At 39.5% G+C, this 23,140-nt stretch overlaps 1 protein-coding gene across 1 annotated transcript; it reads right to left on the bottom strand.

The window, feature by feature from the left end:
• Positions 1–671: 671 nt before the first annotated feature.
• Positions 672–23,140, bottom strand: LOC139739837 (trehalase-like). The gene is made up of 13 exons (XM_071650432.1): positions 23,061–23,140; positions 21,705–21,805; positions 13,310–13,442; positions 12,613–12,700; positions 10,873–10,973; positions 10,319–10,411; positions 6,993–7,232; positions 6,036–6,085; positions 5,448–5,633; positions 4,766–4,986; positions 3,097–3,321; positions 2,550–2,603; positions 672–846 (listed from the first exon to the last, which is right to left on the bottom strand). Exons 1-13 carry the CDS (start codon positions 23,138–23,140, stop codon positions 688–690), a joined length of 1,731 nt encoding a protein of 576 aa, XP_071506533.1. The 3' UTR covers positions 672–687.

The following is a 23,140-nucleotide window of genomic DNA, read 5'->3' as shown; positions in this document are numbered from 1 at the left end:
TTTTAAAGTCCATAGCTCCAAGAATCCCATTGATAAGGGAAAATACGACTCCTCACAGCTGCTTAGACTCGCCGATACCAGAAGAGTGCAATTTGATTCAGAATGGGACATATATACAGTATGGTCGATGGTAATGGACACAATTTCAGCGCAAAAACACTATAGACCTATGAACTTTGATAAAATGATTAATTGTTCCCATATTGTGTGTTTAGGTCTACTCTTAATTCCTGTTAGAGCCAAAAGGTATGTTGGTCTGCAGATTACAGTATTGTGTAAGATGCAGACCTACCTGTCTGAATGTGAATGTGATAGGTTTGTGCTAAGCTTAATTTGTACTGCAATACTAGCTAGCATACCCTCTAAAAACTCGAGCAGAAACAGAGAAGCAAACAATTTCAAACGTCTTTTCAAATGATAGAGGAATTACAAAATGTACTAGGCTTTTTGTGAACTACAAAATAAAAGAAAATAACAAAACAGAAAGAAACAGTTTGTTTTACGGACCTTCACACTACACAAAGACGTTCATCAGCAATCGCATTGGAGCCTTAATACCCGTGCGATTTTGCATCATTCGCGTCGTTTGTCCTCGTCTAATCCAGCGTCATAAACTAACATATCAGATTTAGTTGAAAAATGAAGAAAATGGCGAGTTATACATGTATTATCCCTGTTTGGTCTGTTTCAACGCAGGCAGGTTAACCACGCGATAAACGAAAATAGGAGGCAGAGGAGAATTTGCGCGGTGACCCGATGACCCGCTCCGGTATCATCCACCGTCAGATCTTCACCATAGCGATCAAGGAGGACCATCATTACCCCATTGGTCCAGCCAAATCCAGCCTGTCCAGATTAAAAAGTGACAAAAATAAATCCCCACACAACAGTCAAACGCATACATAAAAAAAGAAAAGAAATAAAGTAACATTTGACAAGGAATTCTGTTCTTGCACAATCAAATACTCTCAAGGAAGAGACGCAGAATTTTAATCATTCCTAATTTTGGACTGTCTACTATTGCCCTAAAGTTTTTGAAAATGTGTGCTAAAGTTCTACTCTGACAAGGAGGTGCTCAAACCAGGGTAATTGCAATCGTTCAAAGCTCTTGTTAGTTACTTGCAATAATGAACTGTGGTTGACTGGTTGATGGCTGAATGCTCTGAATAGGTGCTCTATTTGTTTATCATGACCATGCAGATATGTCTTTTTATCAGTGTGATTATTAGAGTGCCTTCAATTTGTAATATTTTGTGGCAAAACCTCCTCGATATATAGGCCTACTTTATGCTGCCAAGTGTTGTTCGTTACACACTTGAGGTACAAAGGACACTGTAAAAAAAATAGAGTACAACCCTTTTTATTATGATCATTAGGCACGTTTTAGACCACAATTATACTGAACTTTCAATAATTATTCTCTTCGTAAATGGAAAAGCTACCACACTTAAAAAGAAAAAAAAAAAAACATTGTGAAGCCCACTCCCAATGACCAGCAAATGGGTTTTATGTCCGTTCGTTATACAGCCAGCGTTTCAAGTGCACCAAACCCTTCAATGGGATTATCTCGTCTCTCGACGTAAATAGCATCTACTGCAATTAGTTTACAAGGCATTACATAACATGACACCGTCTTATTTGACCGATAAATTTGAACCCAAAGAAAATTCGTATTCATTGCGGTCTAATTTCAATTTACACCTTAATATTCCAAGAACAAATTATTGTAAGAGAATGGTTTCATACAGAGGTAGTAGGGAGTTCAATTCACTCCCTTTGTCAATAAAAAAGGCAACCAGTATAGGTATTTTCAAGCGATCACTGCAAGAGCACATCTCTTCTTATGTTTGATATAACTCAGCACATGACAGATTACTAATACATAAATTAATGGGAAATGTATATTTTTCAATTTCTTTCTTTTTCTTTTTCTTTTCTTTTCTTGTTTTTTTTTTCTTTCTTCTCATTGTATATAATTTGATTTGTTGTTTAATTGAAGAAACTGTATTACTTTAACTTATACTGGACCCTCCTGTAAAACAGCGGGACCATAATGGTCCTCTTCGCTGAGTGAGGCTATCCAGCCGTATTATTTATGAGTTTTTTTTTTTTGTATCACATGATTTGTAATTTTGATTTTTATATTTACGGAAATAAATTACCATACCATACCATACCACTTTAATATCGTGTGTGCGTAATATAATAATACAGGGTACTTATAATGAGCAAGTTCCACATAGTTAACGTGCTCAAGGCGCAGTAGAAGAGTAAGTTATGAAATACAAAAATCCTTACACAAACATGCACATGAAAATGAATGACACAATAATGATAATGAAAAAAATGCACATCATAATATACAATTCTACTGGAATATGTTGAAGAAACTCCTCTAAAACCCTCTTTAGCAATAGAATTTATTTTGACATGAAGAGACTTTGAAATATTCTATCTGCAAATAATAAATCCTGCAAAACAATGACATTTCAGCCTATTGCCAACCACTGAAAACTTATTTGCGGGTTTGCCTTTTGTTGTGTTCTCACCTGTACTGCGTATTCTCCGCCGTGGCCAGGGATACCTTGATTTTCCACGTCGTACTATAAAAGAATACACATCAATAATGCTTGACAATGAGACACTTTTGTATTCCATTGCGTCCTTCACATGGAATTGTATAAGAAAGAACTGTACTGGCGTAAAGGGAAACTCCCCTCCCCCCCCCCCAAAAAAAAAGTGCTGGTAATTATCATGGATCACACACAAGAACGTAAAAAAACTAAAAATATTTGTTTTGTTTTTCTTTGTAACTTTCTTTAAAAAAAACACAACTTCGTTATAACCGAAAAATAATAGTGTATTATAAACATATTACAAAGATGATAATTTTGGGACCGGAATTTCGATTTCGTTGTAAAAAGAATTTTGTTATAACCGTGTTCGTTAGAGAGTGCACCGTCAACTTGTTTTCGTACCCTGAAATATTGAGAAATACATGTATAACTATCAAAGTAATTAAAGTTTTTAAGGGTCCCCTGTACCTTTCCCCAAAATTTCGGTAAATCGATGGTGGTGAAGAGAATGCATGTGTACCTTTTCAAACATAAGTCCAGTCAGATTATAAGCCCGCCAGTTGGTGCGCGTCCAATTCAGGGCCAGGCTGAAGGCGAGTTCGTTGGCCTCCGTCAGCTGGCTGTTGTAGAGGGTCTCGATAACAATGTCCTGGAGGGGCGGCCAGGCGTTGGGATAATCCCACTGCTGGCCAGACCGCACGAGGGAAGTGGGGATTCCCCCTGGGTACGAGAGAACATCTTCGTCCTAAGAGGAGAAGAGAACAAAGTCCACGTAAATTATAAAACCGAAGAAAGACGTCATAAACTATCTGAAATTTAGATTGCTTTTCTCTATTACAAACACAAGAAACACGTCGCCTTTCCTATTCTAAAAAATCAAAATGAAGCGAGTGCATTTATTGTGATAGCAGTCATCAGACCAATGCTTCAAGAAATTGATGGAAAAGATATAGGCCTACGGTATCCCAGCAAAAACGAGTGGTAGATTAGTGATGAGTGCTAGAATTACATTTTGACAGTTCAGCATATTTCTACACGTTACAACAAAAGTTTGTGGACGTGATACATTGTGACCATAATATTACAAACACACAGACACCCATGACATACACACACAAGGCCGAGCCTACAGAATAACATTGCAGAACACAATCTAGTTTCGCCAAGGTGTTGCAAGAACATGCAAAGATGCGTTTAACATGCACTGCGTACGGATGACATTTCGCATAACGGGACATATTATAGGCAAGGGAGGGCGAGTCAACAGCAAAATAATATACCCTTCAAGACGGCGCACGGTGCCGTTCAGATTCGATTTGGTCAACCTGTTAATCTTCATGTGCAATGAATCAGTAAGTTCATATCAGAGGAAGATAGAGAAAGGCTAAAATGTAGCGAACGCTGGACAAAGACCGAAACCTTAGAATTCTTTTTCAAAGATAGACTCGAATGTAACTCTTTCAAATCACTTGTCAGTAAGATTTAATTACCTTGATCTATCTGATCAAATTGCTAATCCAAGAAACTCACGTTTTTGTTATTGTTGTTGTTTTGTTTTTCTGGGGGATTGGGGGCTGAGACAAGCCTAGAACAACGCTTCATTGTCAAAACTTGAGCACAAACCATGCCAAAATGGTGTCTTCGGAGAACTTGATCAATTGAATCGTTTTCTAGGTTTCAAAGTGCTTTTGAATAACCACCAGGGTCTTGTGATTACCACATCATTTGATTCACATTTTATGGGATTTAATAATAATATACAAAAGATAATGACACGGAAGATGTTTACACGCTAGCCATCAAGTGAAAATAAAGTAGAAACCTTTCGTCCTCTATTACCATTTTTGATTACCGATTTGACAAAATTGGTTATGGTCATCCGTAGCTTTCATACAAGACGCGTGATGGTTATTTCGCCAGAAAGTTTTTTTTTAAAATTTTTAATAGGCCCTGTATATTTCGCCTCTTAGGGAAGCTAAGTATCAATAGATTTCGCACACTCATCCACACACACGCACAACATCGAATGTGGACAAATGGGATTGATTGATATTATTTTTACGGATGATATCGCTGAGAATGATAATCATTCTTATCTTTCTTCGTGGATCTCGTGGTAGATATTAATAAGCTGGAAGTTAATGCGTTGTACAATAATAATCAAGCGTCGGTTTTGATTTTTTTTATACCTGAAGATAATGTAAGACGTTCTGTTCAATTTCCTCCGTTTTGTCCACGCAGTTTGCCCACAGCGGCATGATGTTGGACGGGTAGAATTTATCGATGAGGGAATCGGTCTCGAGGTCGTAGTCGAGCCAGACTCCTCTGGTCTCACTCCACATCAGCGCGTTGATGGCTTCCTTTCGGTCATTGAAGGCTTGGCGGTACTCTTCTGCTTTTTCGCTTTCATCTGTCGAAGTGAAAAATGGATGTTTGCTTTATGCCCGACAGAACCCTCTTATTTGATGACCCTCTCTTGTTATAATGAATGTTTTTCTCTCTCGCAGCTGCGAAAGTGGTCAATCTTAAGAGAAGAGGGTGGGGCTTAAAGAAGACACTAAATGTCGCAATCTCGACCCACTCTACTATCTAGATTGGAATGACGATGCACTTTCCCCCACCTATCGCGCTCATATCCGGTCTATCAGAGAATGCATCTAACTTTATCCTATAATATTTTCAGTCTAATCGATATCTAATGAGATAAAAATAAATTGCTATTCGTTCCAGCGAACAGAGTGCATTCTCCTATTTGGAAGTCTACAGAAATCATGTACCAGCGTATAGTATATTAGGCCTATACAATCTTGTCAGTTGTGACCAATTTGATAAACAGAGAAAATTTTTTAGATCTGAAGAATTTTTCATCACCTATCACATCGAGCATTTCCGCTAGCGCCCATTCTGAATGGCAGAGTACGCTGTTCAGGTCGACCGGAACTACTTCCTTGGTGCGAATGGAGCTCAACGTCTGCTCATCACCAAACCACCGCGTGGAGAAATCCCAGCCGCTTTCCGCCGCCGACGCGAGATTGGAATAGACTTCCGCTGCAGCATCTTAAAAGATTCGAGAGGCAAAATTGCAACAGTTATCTGCGGGAAATACTTTTTACTTTTTTTATTTTATAAATCTGTCTATTCATCTATTTTTCTGATTATATTCTTTATCTGAAAAATGAATTAACATGACTGTGATTAATTAATCAATTGCAAGTTCCCGTTGCTAGATTCGAGCTTGCAATCAGATGTAAAGTTTGCGATTGATTTTAGGGAAATGCAATTAATTGCAACTTTCTTGCAATGCCTTTTTAGATTTTGGCAAGAATCAATTAAAGACTATATCAACTAAATTTTAAAATAGTTTGTCAAAGACCTTTATTATTTATATATATAAAAAAATAAGTATTTGGTTTGAAAAAGTAAGAAAAGCTGCGGTATGACAAGCGATTTGTCTCTCACCTTCATCAAGCCCTTCTGCAGTTTCAATGTCTTCGCGATAAGACTCCGGACTGAATGTATGATAACAAGATAACAAAAATAATTAATTCATGACTAATTGTTGTTATATACATTCAGAAGGTTGCACCGTCTTTGCAATTCTCAGACTAAAAAAAAAATCAAAAAACAAAACAAAACAAAACACCAACTGCATAAACTTCGGATATATTGATCCTTAAAAATGTTAGTGCGCTCTTACATTCTTTGTTTAACCGTTCACTTCTTCAAATGCAGTGTTGCATCACCAACCTTTTCTTCTTCTTTTTTATGGGGAGGCAAAAAAGCTCTTTGTGTAGAATACCAGGCCAACTATATGACAAACTGAAGAAATTACTGCATTTAAAGTGAGAAAATGTCATTTGTATCGTTCGCAATTTCATGATTTGATAACCCCATTTTTGGCGGTAATTGAGAAAAGTATGCACCAAATTTAGTTTGGTTCCAGGCCGAAGAGTGCATGATTGGGTGAGTGTATGGGTAAAACCACACCGCTGAAAGAGCTTATAACAATAATCTTGAGAACTAATTGCGGTATGCGCCATTTTTTCTTTTATCAAGTTATGACATAGAATGCAGATTCAAATCACAATTGTGCATCAGAGTACACCGAACTACGGACAGTGTAAAAACCAAAGGAAATGCAGGCAAGGAAGCAAACAATGAACAGACTTGTACCTGTAAATATGGACATTTTCGCGCATTTCGTGCGACCAAAACCTAGCGCGAAAATAAAACACGCGAATATTTTGCGTGCCGTATGTAGGCCCTACTACTATGTAATGTCTTGTTTCTGCGGAATTAAAAACTCGAAATTCATCTTACACGGTATATTAGCGCGAAAGATTACTTGCGCGAAAATATCCACTTTTTTAGACCCTATAGTCACTAGAGTATATGGAAAGTCAAACAAAAATGTACCGAGGCATTCCCATAAACACGTTGTAGCGATTGAGGGTATAGACCTCCGAGCCACTTGTGATGTTGATCGATCGCTCGTCCATCCAGAATCGATATTCCTCCTCGAGATCGGCCATGAATTTACGCACAGTGTCAACGTCCTCGGTCGCCTGGTAGTACAGGTATACTGAAGGAATAAGGAAAGGGGGCTGGCTCCTTTTCTGGTAGTAGACCCGGTTCCCGTTTGGCACGTGACCAATTCTGACGAGAAGGGGGAAAAGTGAAATGATGTTACGAAAATGCGTGAGCGTCGGGGGATGGGGGGACATTGATTTTGTGCGAACGCACCCCCTTCAGACCCTTTAAAGAAAATGTTTACTTGGAATATTAAAGTACGCACGCACAATCTTTTTTACATCCACCTCCAATCGAAAAAAAAAAAAATAACCTCCCTGCTCGCTTTTTTTTTTTTTTTTTTTTTTTTTTTTGCTTGTCAGCAGAAGAAGCCCGTTTCAGACAGTTGCGCTGAAGGCCCTAAAATATCCTTGGAAAAAAATGGTGACGCCCCTGAAATGTATAATGTGGCCGGCCTTTAAAGGGCGAGCCAATCGACTTGCTAACTTTGAAAATTAACGAAAAAGCAAATTATTCTATCCAAAGAAAAGTAAAACATTTGACCAAAAACTAGAAAACGGGAAATTTTCAAAGAGGGAGAGAGAGAGAGAGAGAGAGAAAGCACGAAATAAATCAATGGGGCCAGACAAAAGTAGAATGGCAATTTTGGTTTGCCTGTGATAGCATGGACAGCTGCTCATCCTTCGCTGAGGGACCTTTGAGCCTCCGTTCACTAAGTGCGATTAAACATTAATGTGCATTTTCTAAAGCCCAGTTATGTATTAAGAAGGATAGGAATTTTTGACAAGGCCAGGTTGCCTTATCAAAGAGAGAGAACGAGAGAGAGAGAGAGAGAGAGAGAGAGAGGGGGGGGGGGGGTGGGGAGGCCCAACACATTAGGGTATTTCGCCCAGTCATGTTTTCATTAATATTAGAAGGAACGCTTCACAAAGAGGTGACACGTGTAAATGTTGAAGTCTCTATATGCATAGTATATTCTTGTTCCTAAAAAAAAAAAAAAAAAAAAAAAAAAAAAAAAAAAAAAATGGTGCAGGCGTTAATATGTCTGTATTTGCAAGCGTCGATGAGTCATTTCTTCGTCGAATCTAGCCACCCTTCTTCACAATAAACGTTTAACATTTCATTAACCCATTAAAGTCTAATAAGTAGCATACTCAGGCAGGTGCCTATGGGAAATGTGTGGTAAAGCAAAATCAGCTTGTCCTCAATGTGTTAACGGGGAGAGTTCTCATAGTCGCATATAAAACAAGTCAGGGGTTCCATTTATTCAGAAGTTTACTCCAACTTTGTATTCATTATTGCCTTATATTTTCATATCTGAACTACCGTCGCTTGGAAAAATATCTATTGAATTGTGTGCTGTGCATCACAAAACAAACAAAAAGCCGCACCCCTTGATTTTATGCGATGACTCCAGAAAGGTGAAATGGGTCAACCAAGTCAATTTTTAGTTTTCCATATTTTCTGACAGAGCGTTTCTTCTACATTATTCTTGAGCTTGGAATCATAAATTGAATGGGAAAGTGGGTTTCCAGCAGTTTTTCTACAACCCTTTTGGTAGATAGTGTAATCAGGTTTATCTCAGAGGCCCTTTTCATTTCTTGAAATTTCTTTGCACACTCTTCACTTTCAACTCTAAAAACACTTGAAAGGATAATGCTACTGCTTTAAAAGTATCATGGACAGAATGTGTTAATAGAGCATGCTCAATTTCAGCTTAATCTGATAATCCTTTCATTGTTGTTGCTAAAGTGGTTTTCATCATTTTTTTTTTTTGGTCCTATTCATGGCGCAGGTAGAACGGCTTACTAAAGATTATTAAGCGCTTGAATAGACCCTGAACTTCAGACCCTCTTTTCTCAGTTCTTTCCAATTGACATAGGTTAGGAGAATCCATTGGAGTTGACTTATACATCCTAAAGCTTAGAGTCTGTTCTTTTAGAATATGCCCTTAACTAAAAATCTACATGTATGTCCGGCGACTTTTTGTTGGTTTTGTGGCGCATGGGTTACATGTGATCAACAAATTGTATTAGACACAAAGGCTTTGAGAATGACTCTATATGATTTACAACCATGTGATCACACTGACGAATTGTTTTAATAGAAAATATCGAAGGTTTAAGATTCATATTTATATCAACTAGTACGAGCTGCAAAAAAAAAAGCACATTGTATTTGATAATCTATCTTGTATGAATTTGCGTTCATTAGTACCCTACAAGAAGATACAATGAATTTCATTTACCTTTCCTCTGCACCATCCTTTATTATACTCAGAATACATTGTTTATAGAGAACCAAGCTTTTAGAATCGACTATGTGATGATCTAAAAGAAAATGCACCAAGTCTAACTGGATTCGTAAGAAAATCTCATTGGCATAATGTCTGTAACGTCAATCAATGTCAAATACCTTGCCCATGCATGCCAATGGATAATGTCTTGGAGTAGCTCTGCATGTGCTGCGGACCCTTGCATCCTCTTTAATAATCCTCCATTCCTTATTCCTTTATTCCTTCTTTTCTTCACTTCCTTCCTTGTTCCTTTAATCTACCCCATCCCATTGTCTCTTTTTGTTTGTCCTGTCTAAGTCTGTATTCCCCCTTAGCGTCTTGTGCTTGTGTGTGTGTAAAAATCTAACAATGTACTTCCTCCTTTTTTCTGTTTTAATTTCAATTTCTCGAATTGCCCACATCTCTACAACTTTGTACAGTATTTGAACAGCAGTTTTATAAAATGATGTAATACACTGCACGTTTTGTTTTTCTTGAACTTGATCGACAAAAAAAAAGAAAAAAGAAATGTGATATTGGAAATACAATTCGATTTGAATTGAATTAAAAAATAACCAGTCCTCGTCAGCTGCATGACATTCAGAAACAAAAGTTATGGTATGTATACGTTTTTCCATTTTTGCTTAAGATTGATTAACCTATTATGGCAACATCCTTCCTCTCTACGGAATTAAGGGCTGGTAGCGGGATGACGCACGTATATCAACGTAGTACACAATCTCCCTGTATATGGGACAGGACCATTAAGCATTTCAAAAGGGGGGATAGGGGTGCAGGGGGGGGGGGGGGGGTTCGATCCATTGTAGGACTGCTACCGCCCTACATAACAGGTGATGTAATCTTCTCCCTGTGCATGGTCAAAGATTGTCAACGAAATGTGCCATTAGACAAGTATTGTAGCAAATTGCTTTTTTACCTTTTCACCATGGAAACGAAGTTAGATAGCATCCCCTTCACTGTCTCCGTCATCTCACTGAGAAGCAAACCCTTGAAGATCCAATAGGAATCCCTGTCAGATATAGGGATGATATATTATCAAGGACACGTATATAATTAGGAGAATACTACAACATACAACGTATCGATTTCATTTCCATGCGCTGTTCAAAGTGCTCATATATTGATATGAAAATGAAAATTTATTAAAATGAGCGGGTGTGTGGAGCCACTTATCACATTGATGTATAGGTATATGAGAGTTCTATACATATGAAAAAAAGTGGATCAGACTTCAGATTTGGATTATCATATTTCTTAGGCTAAAAAAGTCACATTATAGAATCCATGAGTGAATGAGCGAAAATTTATCACCTTTTTTGTACAAACGTTGATTTGCAAATGCGGTTTTATTAAAGATAAGGTGGAAATGAGGACGAAATAGTTGCCCTTTTTGCCGAGAGTTTGGCCAGGTATACCCTGAGTATTTGTGTGTGTGTGTGTGTCAGACAGAAAAACGGATAAGAGTCTTACCAGTAATAGAATTCTCTGAATCGACCACCAGGAACAACAAACGGGTTCTCAACATACTGAAGTGAATATCGATCTCCATTGTCAGACACATCCACATTAATCTGTAGGGGAACAGCAAAGTTTCATCAAAAACAAATATGCTTGACTGTGATAATTATATCATGCATGTATCGCACTTTCTAATTTCATAAACATTGGTGTTTATTTAATTTCCCTGGCATTTTTTAGCACATCCTTCATGCCAACAGTCTCCGAAGACGGATACTGTATAATGGACAATTATTTCAATCATAGTATACGCATCCAGCCAAATTTTGAAAATCAATTTTGACAACTTCATATAATTGTTCGAAAATAAAATAGACCAAAACAAGACGATGATGTCAATTATCACCTTCCTTCAAGAGTTATTCAGAAGTTTACGTATACAGATACTCGGTTCTTTTACATAAGGGGTGGTGGTCTAGTACAAGTAGATTTTCATGGGCTTTGTCGTAGAACTTCATAGAAATACACTCACAATCACTATATTATTATGAATACAATCCAAGTGATTATATCACGTAGCAAGTTTCGTCCCTCTCTCTCTCTCTCTCTCTCTCTCTCTCCCTTTGACAGTTTACACACAGGATTACAGTGTACTGATCTCAAAACTAAAAAGATTCTGAGTCGCGAGCTTCTAAAAAAAAAGCTAAAAGTTAAACAGACTTGTTTAACCGTTACACTTTGAATGTTTTTCTTTTCCTCCCTTTTTTCCATAATATTTGCTGTGTATTTTTCTTTTGTTGCAATTCTTTCCATTCTCTATCCATGCTCTTGTCTTTTACTCTTTTTTTTGGGGGGGGGGGGGGGACGAGAGATGGGGGAACCGTGCTTGCACAGTAAACACATTCAGTTCCTTTCTTTATTCACTGAATTGAGTGCCACGCCCCAATGTCAAGTTTTACCCGTCTTTCAATAATACATACCTCCTCTGTATAGTGGAAAAGTAAACGCAACAGGTAGCTCAAGTGACGCGGGGGCAAACGCGCGAAGTGATTGCATTGGTGGCAAAGTACAGTGTTCAACATATCATTCATTGTATACTATTACAGAAGATTCTATTCCACTCAGTTCAAAATTTTGAGCATACACAGCTCGTAACTTACGTCCATTCTTACTAATAAGGTGGCAGAAAGATGAATTAATTTTTCCAAACGCAAGTACTATGTCCGTAACATGTCGAATGAATGTTTATCTTTCGTAAAACCAATTAATTTTATGGTGGCATGGCATGATTCTCATTCTATACATACGATCTATGACGGCACAGGTCATCATGATTTTAATCAAAGCTGTAAGAGTTCAAAATTTTGAAAGGTTTGTCCAAATTTCGTGTAATTTTACTGACATGTTCTCTTTTTTTTCCACATGCATCGAATCCTATGTTTCAGGTGCATGGGCCCCGTTGCTAAAAATTCGACTTGCGACTAAACGCAACTTCACATCACACGCTGTCGTCCGCAAGTTGCGTTTGATATATTTTTGCGTGCCGTTACTCGAAGAGACTTGCAAACTTGCGTTTGATTTGGAGGACTTGAGTTAGATTTTCGGAGTATAGCCAGTATAGCCACAGCGTTTAAACGCAAAGTTTGTAGCAAATGGGCCGTGAGCTCTTAAACTGTGTATTATAAAACACGTGTCATTTACATGAATATAAAAAAGGCAAATCAGACATTGACTAGGGTTTCACTGACCCACCTGTCTCCCGAGTTCCTTCCAGAGTTCGTTCAGTTCCTCGGCCCACACGCGTAACTCTTCGTCCTTGATACCCTCCAAGAAACTTGGGCTGCAGGTCAAAAACAAGACGATCCAGCAGCAAACCAGGACAATCGTGAGAAAGGCAGGGAAATGGGACATTTACCTTTAGACTTCTATTGGAGTGGAAAACATGCATGCATCCGAAGAAATATCACCATGACATATTTGTGTGTTTATGTGTGTGATGTGTGTGTGTGTGTGTGTGTGTGTCTGTGTGTGTCTGTCTCTGTTTGTATATCGTGCGTAATATATGTTATATATATGTATATAGGATGTGTGTGTATGTAATTATATCAATACTCCAAACCTGCAAATTCTATCAAGATTGTTAATTGAAAGAATAAGACATCAGATATTGTTACACGTCATGTACATTGTAATTCTCGTGCGAGCTTGGGCCTCAGTCTACCTTAGAGGTAGTCGTTTTGTTGTGGTTGAGTGAGCGCTCATCGCCATGATAATTTGGCAAAATGCTATTGAAAAATTCTGTCAACATTTCATTGGGTTTAATATATTCTTTATTTCATTTGAACAAGTACAACAAAATAAATGTAACAGCGTTATATTAACAACAACAAAAAATGGTGATATTTAATTTTGAGTGGCGTATTGGATACCGGTAACGGGTCTAACTCACTTCTCTGTCCAGTCGCTTGGTTCCCACGTCGTGAACTCGATGTTTGGACCATCGAAATACTTTTCCACAAACTCCGCCATGACTGTGGCATTATCTGGGTCAGAGATGTTGCCAAACGCCGCGAGGATTGTATCTGAAGGTGACAAAGCCCCAAGTAAAAAATGAATAGAATAAAAAAAAAAATGAATAAATGAATAACGTGTAAGCTCTAGAGCAGTAAAAAAACAACAAAACTGTCTGCAATTGGTGCATGTCTGTTTAATAGGATCTTAATTCATCTAGGTAAGAAATGTCACCGACGCCAAACACGGTTGCTGTATGGTGTACGTCAATGTCAATAAATCAAGAGTCTATATACGACGTATATTTATGAAATGAGACCATATAAGTATAGGCTGATTAAAATAATGCAACACCAAATACACACGTGGCCCTAGCCTATAACTAGGCCTACGACTAGATACTGCCTATAAGAGCTTTAAAGATGTTTCACACTGCGTTCCATCACGTCCCAGATAACAATCCGCCATTAGGCCAAAGTTGGCAATGATCGACATGGGTACAGTCGGTAAGCTTGGCTCTACGATGGGCTACTGTCTTTAGGAGAAACATTGCTGATCATGGACGGCAATTGACTGGCTATCCTGCGTAGGGTCAGCGTTGGTGTTTGTTATGGCACAGTCGTAGGTGGTAAACTAAAGACGGTTGGCTCAAGGTTTTGCAATTTTCGTGCTTTTGTCACTGATGCAGTTGGTTAACCTACGTTGGTCTACAACATAAATCAGTAAACTGATGTTGGATCACCTTTAGGCCATTGTTTCAGAGAACAATACTCAATCGGGCCAACGTCGTTGAGCTTACGTTGGCTCAATGTTGGGCTCCTACTGTTTTGCTTAAATTGTCACTGATGCAGGGTGCTGGCTGGCTAATACCATGCATCTTGGGCCAACTTTGACGATGGGCTCCACGGTAGTATGATCATTAAACTAACATCAGTACTGGCTAACATTGATTTAACGTTGGGCCATTGTCTTACTCTGACGGTCATGAATCAGTTTGCATTTGTCTTGAAATTGATCGAAGCCTTACCTACTTTTTTTTTCCACATTTGGTGATTTTTAATGATTTTTTTTATTTTTTCATTTATTTATTTATTTATTTTATTTTATTTTTATTTTTATTTTTATTTTTTATTTATTTATTTATTTATTTATTTATTTTTTTTTTTTTTTTGGGGGGGGTGATTTTTTCACATGCCTTTTAATAATTTTGTTCTGTTGGGAACGCACGCTATAAATAGGCTTAAAACGCTCTTAATATGCTAGCTCCGCAGAGGCCCTACCCCTCTCTGAGTTTCTTACCCCTCAACTTTGCTCCTCAGCAAGTTGAGGGATCCACATATATATGGCTTGGCTGTGACTCAAGTGGAGCCTCGTCCATTCTCGTTTCACCTACATAGATACGGTAGTATAGAGGCCGACCGGCTAGGGGCCCAGCCAACAACCCCATGTGGGTCCACATGGCCATGGGTAAACATGGGTATAATAATATTGTGGGTACAGTAATTATAGTAAGGTGTGAGTTGGATAAGGGCTATGATGTGCTAATCGCGCTGAATTATCATTGCCATTTTGGCTTCCCATACAGAGACTGGTAGAATAGCACACGAAACGTGGTAGCACCACAGAACTTAAGAGTTCTGTGGGTAGCACCCGCAGCGGCGGATGATTGTGTATTATTTTAGATGCGCGCATGGGGCGGCCGTGCGCAGAGGGGCCGAGGAGCGAGTGGTGGCATGGCAGCTAGCGCTAGCGCTACCTTTTTACCAGTAAATGTGATTTTCGGATCGCCTTCCGTCCGCGTCCATGGACTAGAAAATGGCGCAAGAACTGTGCGTCTGGTTCTACGGGAGACTCGACTAGTAACGAGGCAGCAAATATGTAAGATTATCTCACGATAATCACACGGTTCAGGATGGAAGTCCTTACATATGTTGGTTCTGCGTAAGTTTAAGGCTATCATTTTGTTCACAGTTTTGATAAAAGAGAATTTAATCACCCTTTGTGAATTCCGAATTCCATGACCATGTGAACTGTCTAACGTCATACTTAGGCCTAAACGTACAATACAAACGTAAGAAACGCTAGCGCAGGGTTGTTTAAAATAATGTAGGCCTACGCGGCACGTGGCGTAGAACTCAAACGTACGGTAGGACGCCTATTAACGTTTAGTTAAAGACTTTAGAGGATCGTATACAGTAGGTCTGACAGCTATGCATTGTGGATTGTACAGTTGTAGACAACTTGTACTGTAGACCCTACGTTTTGTGTAACAGTGTATCCACTATCCAGATTAGAACAAATTTAAAGAGATTTTGTGTAGGCCTAACTGTTAAGAGTTATTACAACGTCGTACGCATACTCGTAGATTTGTATTTGTCTCTTTAGTCTTTTATGCTATCAAATCATTATCACTTGTCTTTAGCCATGTGTTGACATGATGTGTTATAGTTATCAATTAATATTACTGACACCTGCTAACCAGAACTTGGATTTAAATGTTTAGAATTGTCTAGTCTATAGAGTACGGTAGGTCTAACAACCGTACATTTAATAGTCCATAGATATTCTAGCTAACAACGTTAGAACAAAGCGTTGAGAGAGAGTGGACGTTCCTGAACATCGCGGAACCGTCGATAGTTTTCTCCTCTAAATTTCACCTTTCCGGAGGAAGATTTGTTTGCTATTTGCTCGAACATTATACTAGCAAACACCCCAACATACATTTGAACTGCCTTTTATTAGATATTTAGCGAGGATTTGAAAGATTTTTTAGGATAACATCGATTTGATCACTTCACGAGGGAAGACACCTTTTCTACACAGCAGGACATCGGCAAGGCACCAGACGGCCGGGCGTACGGGTGAAGTAGTACTGTGATGTGTGCGGCGACCCGCTTGCCTGCTTACAAATTGCAAGCGCTACACTCACGTTTTGGCGGCTCCACACGTATTGAGAACTCACGTGTTGAAGCCTCGTGATTTTTCCTACTCTTATCACAAAGCTAACCCAGCCCAGCTCATGCATCCACGCTACTATGTGTGTGAAAATTGCTTACCGATTATGCGTAATTTTTATATTTGTCGATTTTTGTTGAATTTTCAACCATGTTCGCACTCAGGTTGTCCTTACCGGTAGTACCCAGATCTGAGTGTGGGGGAAGCGAATCTGTTACCAGAATACAATTTGTCAGTATGTTTGTTTTGTTTTATTTTGTTTTTCTTTTGCTTGTCAAGATTGCTGAAGTTAATGAAGCAGTTGGATTTTGTGTGTTGATTGATATACATACTGGCTGATTGAAATGAAGTGATATGTTTAGAATTCTAGTCAGTTTTGAATTTTTTCATTGGCCTGTTCAATATGGTACAGGCATGGTGGTATCTGTTTATTCTCTCTTTGCTACACGCCGGTACTTGTGACTGGCTCTCACACACTGAGCACAGTAACGTTAGTAGGAGAAGTAAGGATGATTCATTACCCAAATTTCCCTTTCATGTCTGCAAAGTGGCTTGTTTATGGGGGGAAAGAGCTGTTTGTTGCGATAGATGTGATGAATGGTTTCATGTGGACTGTATGGGTATGAGCACAGTTTGCTGCGAAGTATTAGCTCAACACTCTAACCTGTCATGGACGTGCTGCAGCTGTGGGTTACCACACTTCGCATCAAGTCTTTTTTCTTCACATTCGGATAATACAGTAGTGGTAGTTTTATTTCACAAAGTGATGTAAAACCTTCAAACAGTACTAGCAGAACAGAGAATACAACTGAGGGAGCTGATAATACCGACCACCTGGTACATACATCACCGCTTGCCACATCCTCACCTCAGAGTCAACCTCCGCAAGGAGATGTAAAGGTAGGTGGACGTAGTTCAGTGAACCCGAACAGAACATACAAACCTGTGAAGGTATTGGTTGTGAATTTTCAGTCTATAAGAAACAAAACAGCAGAGTTGAATACATGTCTACAATTTGATAATCCCGATATTTTATTGGGGACAGAAACGTGGCTGGATGAATCAGTAAGAAATAGTGAAATTTTTCCCAATGGTTATTTGGTTTTTAGGAAGGACAGGAAACCAAACAAGAAGGGACAGACACATGGAGGGGTGTTGATAGCAGTAAAAAACAGCATATACTGCACACAGAGATTTGATTTTGAGGTAGAAAATGAGAGTGTATGGATAGAGGTAGAGGTTGATGGGTCCAAACCATTGTTGATAGGCTGTTTTTACCGGCCACCCAACACAGACAGAGAATATCTGGCAAGTATCAAGAACTCGCTGGACAATGTAGAGTTTGATCATTACAGCAATGTTTATCTAGGAGGGGATTTTAACCTGGGAGACATCGTCTGGGACACACAGACACTCAGACCAGGTACGCAGAAGGCATCAATGTGTAGAGACCTGATTGACATTGCCAACGACTACGGCCTGGAGCAAATAGTCACGGAACACACTCGTGGTGTGAATACACTTGATTTACTGTTTGTGATGAATTCCTCTTTGGTTATTAGGTCCTCCACAGTACCTGGATTGAGCGACCACGATGGAATACCCATGATTTTGGTAAACACAAAGCCATTACTCAGTAAGTGTAAACCTAGGAAAGTGTTTCTGTATGACAAAGCAGACACGGAAATGCTGAAGGAAGAGGTGAAGAACATTAGTAGAGACATACAGAATGAAGCAGATGCCCAGAAAATATTGGGTAAAAGTTCAGTTGAAGATTTGTGGAACAATCTCAAGCAGAGATTACACAAGGCAATAGATGCAACTGTCCCATCCAGGATGGTAAGTAAGAAAGATACTACCCCATGGATAAATAAGTCAATAAGTAGGTTACACAAACGAAAACAAAAAGCATACAACAAGGCAAGAACGTCGGGTAAAACAGAGAACCGGATGAATTACAGGCATATACGAAAGGAGACGAAAAAAGCAACAAAGAAAGCACGAAGGAAATATGTACAAAGTAAATGCCTAGCATCAGTTAAACAATTTTGGTCAATATTTGTTAAATCCCTCAGGAAAGATTCAATGGGAAAACCAACACTGAAAGACAAACTTACAGGTGAACTGGTTATGGAAAGTAAACAAAAAGCTGAATTGCTGAGTAGACAATATCAAGAACAATTCACTCAGGAGAGACTGGATGACATGTCTACGACCCAGGAAAACCATGTACTAGTACCCCCTATGCCTGAAATTGAAATAAATGCTACTGGTGTGACTAATTTGCTAAAAAAATTGGATCCCCACAAAGCAGCAGGTCCAGACGAAATCTCACCATGGGTTCTATACGTGAAACAGCAGAAGAGATAACTACAGCATTAACCACGATTTTTCAATTATCTCTTGAAACAGGGGAGATCCCGGAGGACTGGCGGCAAGCAAACGTAACACCCATCTTCAAGAAAGGGGACAAAGCCGACCCAGCCAATTACCGTTCGGTTAGTCTCACTTCTGTTTACAGCAAAATAATGGAACACATCATCCACACTAACATCATGCATCATCTGGATACACATCATTTACTGGACGAAAATCAACACGGGTTCAGGAAAAAACACTCATGTGAAACTCAACTTATTTCTGCTATACAGGACACAGCTGAAGAAGTAGACCACAGAAAACAAGTTGATTTGATTGTGTTAGATTTTCAGAAGGCATTCGACAAGGTCCCACATCACAGACTGCTAACAAAACTGCATTCGTATGGCATATTAAACAGGAAAGACCCACAGATGGATTTAGGAATTCTTAACCCACAGGAAACAAAGGGTGGTGGTGGAAGGAGAAAGATCAGAATGGGTCACCGTAGACTCAGGAGTCCCGCAAGGTACGGTCACAGGTCCACTCTATTTTCTGTTATATATCAATGATTTGCCTAATGACTTAAACTCCACCAGTCGATTATTCGCTGATGACTGCATCATCTACAAACAGGTCTCGAGCGTAGAAGATGCACAAAACCTACAGAGAGACCTAGATACTCTAACTGCGTGGCAGGATAAGTGGCAGATGGACTTCAATGCCCAAAAAAGTCATGTCTTACACATCACACATGCAAATAACCCGGTCAAATACCAGTACTCACTAAACAACAGCACGTTGACAGAGACAAAGTGTCACAGATTACCTGGGGGTTGATATACATGTATCATCAGACTTGTCATGGAATGCGCACGTCGACAGAACATGTGCTAAAGCCAACAGAGTTGTAGGATTTCTAAGGCGAAACCTTCATGATTGTAACAATATAATTAAAGATACTGTAGTAGTAGCGCCCCCTGGTGGTTGCTGGTTAACCCCCCCCCCCCCCCTACCCAAGGGGAGCATATAAAAGGGGCAACATCTTCTGGCGCCCGCCAGTTGTGACCTGGAACCTGATTGAAAGACATACTGACTGAGCTACAAGACAAGTTACAGTTGCAACTCACCAGTAGTGCCGGTAAGTACTACCGTTACTACAACAATACGACATATAAGACTCTTGTTAGACCATTACTAGATTATTGTTCTACAGTCTGGGACCCCCACACTCAGACTCTGGTAGACAGACTAGAAGCAGTGCAGAACAGAGCAGCGCGTTTTGTTAGAGGTGATTACTCTAGACACAGTAGTGTTACAAAAATGAAGCGTGAGCTGGGCTAGGCTGGGAGCTGCTGAAACATCGACGCAGAGTAGGCCGCATCACCACATTCCGCGAAGCGCTTGCTACCCGCAAGGTGACCCACCTATCCATCCCAGTTCGAAAAGCCCTGCGTCCGGTCCGAAGGGTTCTCCGGAAATCATCCACTACAAGCTTCATCCCAATCGCCACGAACAAAAACTGTTATAAATACTCGTTTATTCCAAGAACAATCATAGACTGGAACTCACTCCCATCAACAGTTTCTAACATCACAAGCAAGGACTCTTTTAAAGCAGCAACCCTACAATACATCCAGGAGCAAAGCAACTTAAAACCCTACACTTCTCTCTCCGCGCAACTTTAACACCAGCGCACCCCCTGTCCGGTTGGCCCCTACTAAGGGGTGTTGGACAGTACATACGAAGAAGAAGAAGGTCTAACCGGTTAGATCCGTAACGAAATATTACTAGCAGATCTATGTCTGAGCCTCGGTGCATTTTCCTCCCCTGGCAACCAGCGGCATGCACTTGGGATCACCACAAACAATGGTGCGATTTTCTGTTTGTATTCTATGTCCGCTTGTATGTTGAATTGCCGAATAAATAATAATACAACCTGTAATTGATAATGTCTGAAGACTCTAACTTGACGGTAACGCTAGCTCTACGTAGACTAGACACCATCTAGAGGTTCTAACGCTAGGAGATCTATACGGTACAGGTAGCACTAGGCCCTATCGGTGAGACGCGTATGAAACGAGACCCTGACGTGACCCCCTACGTATTTTTTTTTCTTTTTCGTTGAGACGTTGGTATGTCGAATATTCCCATTTTTGGTTGAATTTTCAGCCGCTTCCACTGGTCTTCAATAATTTGGACAGTGTTCCACCTTGTTCCAAAAGACGCTATCTCCTCCCATGACTTGTTCTTCGCGCGTCATTGGTCTTTATTCACAATACATAGCTAGGCATACGTCTGGTTTTTTTTTTTTATTTGTTTGTTTGTTTGTTTTTGCAAGATGCTTATTCTCTCCGTTACACAAAGAGTACATTGGTAAGTGATTCTTTGGACTGTTTGCTAGTTTCCTTTCTGTCTTCCTCTTTTTACGTCAGCGATTCTCTCAAATTGCTTTGCCTTTGCTAGCGATGTGATTATGTGTGCTTGCCTTTGTGAATGTAGAACCTGCAAGTACTACTGAGCATGCTCAGTACACTTTCAAAAGTACCACACGTGGAGAGAGGGGATAATCGGGACTAAAATCACACTTTGGAAACACAAACAGTACCTGGCTATTGACGGGGCTGAGTGGAGGAGTCTTGTTGCCGCTTACGTAAGGCATGACGGCATAATGAACAAAAAGCATTCCCAAAGTAAGTATTGATCTGTACAAAGATTTAAAAAAAAATCTGTCCTCTTTTTCAGCGGACTAAATAGATCTAGTGAGCACTTTGTGGCGAGTTGTTGCTCATGTTTTGTTTCAGTAGTTCTGTCTGTACAGTGATTTCAAATCCTTTCCTTTTCGTAACAGTTCGCAATATGACAATAAACGTCACAACTTTACGCACTCTCACAGTTTCGCTTTAAAGAGACAAGACTTGGATGTAGTCTAGGGACTTACCCTGAGTTGCAATTATTTTCGGAGTATTTCATGTGAAATAAAAGACAATATATATTAATGGGGCTCATAAGTCGTATACCTTCTGGCTGTCTCATATGTAGATCAACGAAAGTCTTCGAGTCGTTGTATATCCTTGCGTTCTGCGCGGCTTCCAGCAGCGGTCCATTACAGTAGATGGGGCTAAGGGTGCAAGAAAGAGTGGAAAGAAATCCCAAATACTCAAATAAACTGCATTGTCCATCAAAATCTACTGTCAAGACAACTGTTTCGTCGTGGCTTTCTTGCAGGTAAACCGTAGACGTTTACCAGGGCTATATTCTATAATTTACGTAATGAGTTTCGGAAATTCATTTTTATCTTTAATACTTTTTTCTTGATATCCAATGATAAGTAGATGACATAGATAGGTAAATTCAATTTTATATTGTCCCAATGCTCGTAAGTCAAGCTGCCAAAGTCAACATTACGTGGTGTCAATACTAGTACATTATTCAGTGATATTAGAATCATACTAATTAAAATGAATCACTCAAACCCCGTCTTTCTTAGTAAAGTTTATCATGTCTCTCTTGTCAGGTTCAACAGATTGCGTGCACATTTCAAGTATAATATGGTGAGTTATTTTACTTAATTTATGATTTTTTGTAATTCCTTTTTGTTGTTGTTGTTGTTGTTGTTGTGTGTATGCCGCCCAGCAAGTCATTTGCAACAGCATGGACGCAGGGTGACACTGTACATGTAGTCCCATGAACACTGTGCACAGATGAGACGGAATCGTACACTGCACTGATCTGGTATCTAGCCATATGTATTATGAATTATCGATACAGCCAATACTTGCAAGCTAGATTCGCTACAAGTACTTGGAATTGCACGATTCCGCGCAATTCCTCGTTGCATTTATTATGTACTATTATTATTATTATCATTTTATTCTATTTTATTATTATTATTATTATTTTTTTTTTTTTGGAATTGCCCGTCAGGAAGGTCGACTGGATGGAGAATTCCTTCCCTGTTGACCCTGTAGGTTTCCTACCGTTACTTCTTTATAAGTTCATCGTGGGGAGAGACTGTCTAGAGGAGAGTACATGCCCCTAAAGATTCGGGATGGAGCTGGAGCACCTTTAATAATACACTTCATCATCCTCCGACTTAACTCATCATCAAACGCTTTTCTGTTTATGTGTTTGTGACTGATACTTAACGTTTGATCAGGCATCAAACGAAAAGTTGCATTCATGATGTGCGTACGAAATTAAATGCAAGTCCTTTCAGTGACGCACTTGCATTTCACAGCAAAATTGTCTTTGACTCGGGGACGTGCGTTTGATATTTCGAGTAAAAACTTCGCGTTTAAACGCATTTTTTTTTCTTTTTTTTTTGTGCGGGGCCCGGATCAATATCTTTAGGAACCAAACGAAAGTGCACCGACCTGTCACACGGCGCCTCATCCTTCAGAGCTTGGGCGGAGCACGTGACCAGAAGACCAGCAAATATATAAATAGCTAGCAT

Source organism: Diadema antillarum, unplaced genomic scaffold (genome assembly GCF_040938485.1).
Source record: "Diadema antillarum isolate AM-2024a unplaced genomic scaffold, OU_Dant_1.0 seq00000820_RagTag, whole genome shotgun sequence".
Taxonomy (NCBI): domain Eukaryota; kingdom Metazoa; phylum Echinodermata; class Echinoidea; order Diadematoida; family Diadematidae; genus Diadema; species Diadema antillarum.
Note: the sequence above shows the minus strand (reverse complement) of the source record. Positions and strands in the feature narration are given on the sequence as shown.